Genomic DNA, 5,591 nt, shown 5'->3' on the forward strand with positions numbered 1-5,591 from the left:
ATTGTCGAACGGTGGATGAGGTCCGTGTGGGTTGCCAACTCAGGCAACAAGAACCAAGGGCGATGTTGACCGGCTTTAGTGGCAGCATAACATCAGCAAACATACGCTTAGGGGGGAATGTAGGACTTCCAGTGAAGTTGGTAGCAAGGGGCGGTTCTGTTGGATAGCGCAATCGAAAAGATGGTAGTGCAGGCTGAAGGATGATAACACAAGCAGAAGAATAGTCACACAGGCAGAAAGATGGTCGCACATGCAGAAAGATGGTTGCACATGCAGAAGGATGGTGACGGTGGTAGAAGGATGCTGGATTATCGTCGTAGGGCCGGTCAATCCACGGAATCATTAATTACAGTTGAGAATAACTCAATCGTGATCACATTCCATGCAACAATATTGTCAATGGCGCGATAGGAAGGCTAAGGAGTACGTGGACTCATTAGCAGTAAGATGTAGCCAGTAACTGGACGCGGAACTCTTCTTGATCGTCCGAGAGGTTGTTGACCACTTGAGTTTGCAGAGATACTTCATGAATATGACAAGGGGACTGCTGATATGGATCGGCGAATACCGATATTCGTGAGAGCAATGTATTAGAAGATTCGAAAATCCACAATTCAGAAATGAGTCAGCAGCGATCGAGAGACGGTTCTAATAGAAAACCCACGATGGTCGTTGACAATATGAAAGTCCCGCAATGCTAATAGACAAGAATAAAACTAACAAGGTCTTGGTGGAGGGCGTAGCTGATGAAGACCAACGTGAAGTCCCAGCAGTGCCACGGAATCGTTTGATGCTGACTGGTGTTCCACTTCTCAAACCTGATAGTGGAAGTGTGGGTTCTTCATGTCAGCTCGGGCTCCACGAAGTGGCTGGTGAGGAGTCTGGATGCGATTGACTAGATGGTCACCATCATCTCCCTAATATCATCTTATATTACTTATTATTAAAAATTATCGTAACATTTGTTCCACTTAATAATTTGTATATTCTCGTATCTTACCGTCTTTGTTATTATTACTCATCTGCTGTACTATCTTATTATGTATATAATTCCTTCAAAAACTATTTTCATCATCTTATTATTGCTCCCTAAAATATTTGTGCAAGTTGACATAATGAAGTTTCACGCTATTGCCGGGGATTGGCACTCCTTAGAGTGGAATTGATTTTGAGTTGGTATTATCTTCTAAATTATTTAATATTTTTAATTTCTTTAGCTTAACATCTAGGAAATTTAAACATATCATCGATTAGTTAGGACAAAATTTGTGCTGAGATCTTACCTCTCCTGATTTACTTTTTTTTAAAATGAATTAAATGTACTTGCTTGTGTTGTGACAGAGATTGTTGCAGTTATATGAAATACTTCAAAGTGAGGTGAAAATTTGAGTGTAATTTCAGATATTTCTATTTTCTCTATTTTTTTTTATTTTATTACTTTTGAATCCTATACTTTCTAAATAGATGTTGTTGAAAATCCCTTTGTACCTACTCTCTCATTATTGGTCATCGATGGAGACTATAGTTGGAGTGACACTTATTCAGAGTATGAATACACATGCTCATGTCATGATTTGTGTAATTCATCAAGTTATTATCAGGTATTACACTCATATGACACTTATATCCAGATATCCAACAACCTGACCATGCCCTCAACTACTCCACACCTTGGAGGATGATTATAGCTAGCACGTAGCCCATAATATCTTTCCTCCAGGTTATCATCCAGATTTATAGTGAGTTGTGACCTATGTTGAAGAGAAGTGATGTGAATGACTTGCGTGCTCTAGTGATGGGAATGCTTAAGTCGAGTAGCGACAACACCAATACCATTCCTCTGATTTGCAGAGAATGCGAAGCCCATTAGATGTCTAAATTAAGAACATGGATCAAGAATGTCGAAAGCATCATTCTTGAGGAACACGAGGGTTTAGCCAAGAGAATGTAGGATATCAGATATGAAGACACAGAAGATGAATTTAGGGATGTTTTAGAGGATAATATTGAACTCATGTTTTTTTAGAATGAACTAGAATGCTTCCCTAGTCATAGATTAATAGATCTCATGGAAGAGGACATAAGAATAGAGATTGATAAGGATCCCAGAAAATTCATTGAGGGAAAAGAGGGTGCATATAAGTTGGATATCATACATATAGAGGACACCATTCATGTTTTAAGTCCCCTTCTATTACATACGAGAATCTACAAGGGGGAGATGTATGACTGGACTCGGTGACTGAATCTGCAATATGAGGATATTAATGAACCATCTAGGATGTTTGTACATGGAAGCGAAAACACCTATGAGTTAGAGGATGACATATGTAAAGGAGAAAACACAAGTCCAGACTGTTATTTGGTTGAGATGGATATGAAGCCAAAATAAGAGGAGACACTAGAGAATCTTAATCCTGAATATTGGGTTGAACCTATGATGCACAATGACATTCATTTCAGGAGGTGGACTTTTGAACTCAATGAAAACCCTTAAATGAGCAAGAGCTTCTTGAGTTCCCACTAATACGGAGCCCATAAATTCCAAATAATATTTGAAATCAGCTTTGAGTACAGGTAAATTCACATGGGCTGAATTTAATTTATGAAATTCTATGAAGTTTGGATGAAGATAATAAAATCAATGCCTGCTTGGAGACAACCCTAGCCCAGTATCTTGATTATTTTCAAAGTTCATAGATATATTTCATTTTAGAGTTAGAATTTCCATTTTTTCTAATCAAATGCTGAGGCAGCGAGCTAATAAGGACATGTTCTGCGCCAACAACCAATCCAACCAAGAAAAAGTCAAGCCGTCTAGAAATAAAGGGTATCCAAATCACGAGTTTTCTCCATCCCCAAGTTGAGAAGAACTACGACGAGTTGAAGTCGGACGTAAGAGAAGTGTGGGTGGAGACCCACCAGAGATAAGAAGGCCTCGAGGAAACTGTGAGACAACACGAGGACACCATCCAACAACTGACCGAGATGGTCTTGACACTAAAACTCTAGATGGAGAGGCTGGAAGAAGGCACCAGCAGTCGCCCCAGTGGCGACACCGGGAGAAAGCACTCACTCCCTGAACCACAGTTCTACGATTCTCGCCGGGAAGACGCAGTGGCAGATTTCCTCTACGACTGCGACCGGTATTTTGGCAATAGACAGCTATCAGATGAAAGCAAAGTGCTAGAGGCTAGCTACTTCCTCACAGACAAAGCGAAGTCGTGGTGGCGACAGCGAGAAGAATGTGGAAACTGGCCACCCCCGACTTATGAAGAGTTTGTGCGGGAGATAAAGGAGAGCTTCATGCCGCACAACACGGTGTGGATCACGAGGGGAGAGCTCGAAATCCTCAAAATGACGGACAATCTGGGGGAATATGTGGGCCAATTTGTGTCTATCATCCGGAGGATAACCGACATGTCTGAGGCGGACAAGCTCTATCACTTCGTCAAGGGCCTCCCACACTGGCTCCAGACAGATCTGGAACGGAGACAGTGCAGAGATTTGAACTCGGCCTACAAGGTCGTGGGAAGCACAGAGCTCCGCCCCGCTAGACTCGCCAAGACGGAGGACAGACCCATGAAGGGGTACAAGCGGCACCAAGAGCACGCTGAGGCACCAGCGGAGCCAAGCAGTCAAGGCCTGAAGAGAAAGTTCAAGCAGGGCCACGGCAAGGGCCGAGACAAGGGCAACAGCCCAAGAATGTGGAAGCAGAATCTAGGCGGCGGGGGCAACAAGCTGACTTGTTTTGCTTGCGGAGGACCCCATTTTATGAGGGATTGCCCATGAGGGACGGCAGCGGCCACCAATGTTAATGCGATGGTTGTGTTGCCGCCCCAACCGGATGTTCCCGGGGGAAGCAGTACGGTGACCGTGAACCCCTTGCAGTGCTTAGTAGCATTACAGGGGGCCGTCCCAGTCCAGTATGAGGGTCTGAACCTCTTGCACATCCCGGTACCGATCAACGGCAAGCCTTCCATGGCCATGGTCGACACAGGGGCGACGCACAACATCCTCGCTAAAAAGGAAGCAAAGAAGCTCGGCTTGAAGCTGTCCCCAAGTGCGGGGAAGATCAAGGCCGTCAACTCGGAGGCGCCAGACATCGTCGGCGTGGCCAAGGGGGTATTTCTGCAGGTGGGAACGTGGGAGGGCCGGACCAACTTCATGGTGTTCCCCATGGATGACTTCATGGTCGTCCTGGGTCTCGACCTACTAATGGGTTCACGTGCTGTTGTATTCCCCCAGTACCGCGGCGTCCTGTTCCTGGATGGATCTCACCCATGTTTCGTGAGGGACCAAGGGGCCCAGACACCGCGGAACACCGCACTCCTGTTGGCCATGCAAATCAAGGATTGATTGAAGAGGGGGGAAGAGACCTTCCTCGTCACCATACGAGGGCTGATACCCCCGAAAAAGGGCGAAAGATAGGGGTGCGCACCAGCTCGTTTGGCGGCGCTTAGTTGGGGTGATGACAATGACAAAAACCCCGGTGCAGCCGCGGGTGGACTACTAGGACCAATTGCGGACATACTGTGGGAGTTTGTCGGGGTGATGCCCGCACAACTCCCCGCGAAGCTGCCGCCCAGGCGGGACGTGGACCACGAGATCAAATTGCTCCTTGGAACACGTCCTCCTGTGCAGGCACCCTACAAGATGCCCCCGGCTTACCTGGAGGAGCTGAGGAAGCAGCTCCAAGAACTGCTAGAGAGCAAGCTCATTCGTCCGTCCAAGGCCCAATTCGGCGCTCAAGTTCTCTTCCAAAAGAAGAAAGATGGATCGCTCCAACTTTGTGTGGACTACCGAGCGTTAAACAAGGTAACAGTGAAAAATAAATATCCTGTACCGAATGCTAAAGAGCTGTTTGACAGGCTCGGCGAGGCTCGCTACTTCTCACGGATGGACTTGAAGAGAGGGTACCACCAAGTGCAAATCAAGGAGGGGGACGAACCGAAGACGGCGTGCGTGACTCGCTGTGGATCATTTGAATTCTGTGTGATGCCTTTTGGGCTCACGAATGCTCCTACTACATTTTGTTGCCTGATGAACAATATTTTTCGGGATTATATCGATGATTTCGTGGTTGTGTATTTGAGTGATATTCTCATAGACAGCCAGAGCTTGGATGACCATGTGAGGCACCTAAGGAAGGTGATGGCCAAGCTGAGGGAGCACGAGCTCTACCTCAACCCGAAGAAGTACGAGTTTGCTTTGTAGGAGATTGAGTTTCTTGGACACCTAGTCGGGAAGGGAAGTGTGCGCATGGACCCCTCGAAGGTGAAAGCCATCAGAAATTGGACGGAGCAGAAGGGAGTGCCACACCTAAGATCTTTCCTTGGGTTGGCAAATTACTACCGGAAGTTTATCAAAGGCTTCTCCCGACTAGCTGCCCCTCTGACGGACTTGTTGAAGAAGGACATGAAGTGGCAGTGGACAGACCGATGCCAAAGAGCATTTGATAAGCTGAAGAGCGCAGTCTCCAGCGAACCTGTGCTCCGATTGCCCAAGTTCAACAAGCCATATGAGGTACATATCGATGCTTCTGACTTCGCCCTTGGAGGTGTCTTGATGCAGGATGGACACCCAGTGGC

The 5,591-nt window shown here is 46.3% G+C and overlaps 1 protein-coding gene across 1 annotated transcript; it reads left to right on the plus strand.

Moving 5' to 3' along the window:
* Positions 1 to 3,012: 3,012 nt before the first annotated feature.
* Positions 3,013 to 3,792, plus strand: LOC144702515 (uncharacterized). The gene has a single exon (XM_078574566.1). It carries the CDS (start codon positions 3,013 to 3,015, stop codon positions 3,790 to 3,792), a length of 780 nt encoding a protein of 259 aa, XP_078430692.1.
* The last annotated feature ends 1,799 nt before the right edge of the window (positions 3,793 to 5,591 follow it).

Source organism: Wolffia australiana, chromosome 4 (genome assembly GCF_029677425.1).
Source record: "Wolffia australiana isolate 7733 chromosome 4, ASM2967742v1".
Taxonomy (NCBI): domain Eukaryota; kingdom Viridiplantae; phylum Streptophyta; class Magnoliopsida; order Alismatales; family Araceae; genus Wolffia; species Wolffia australiana.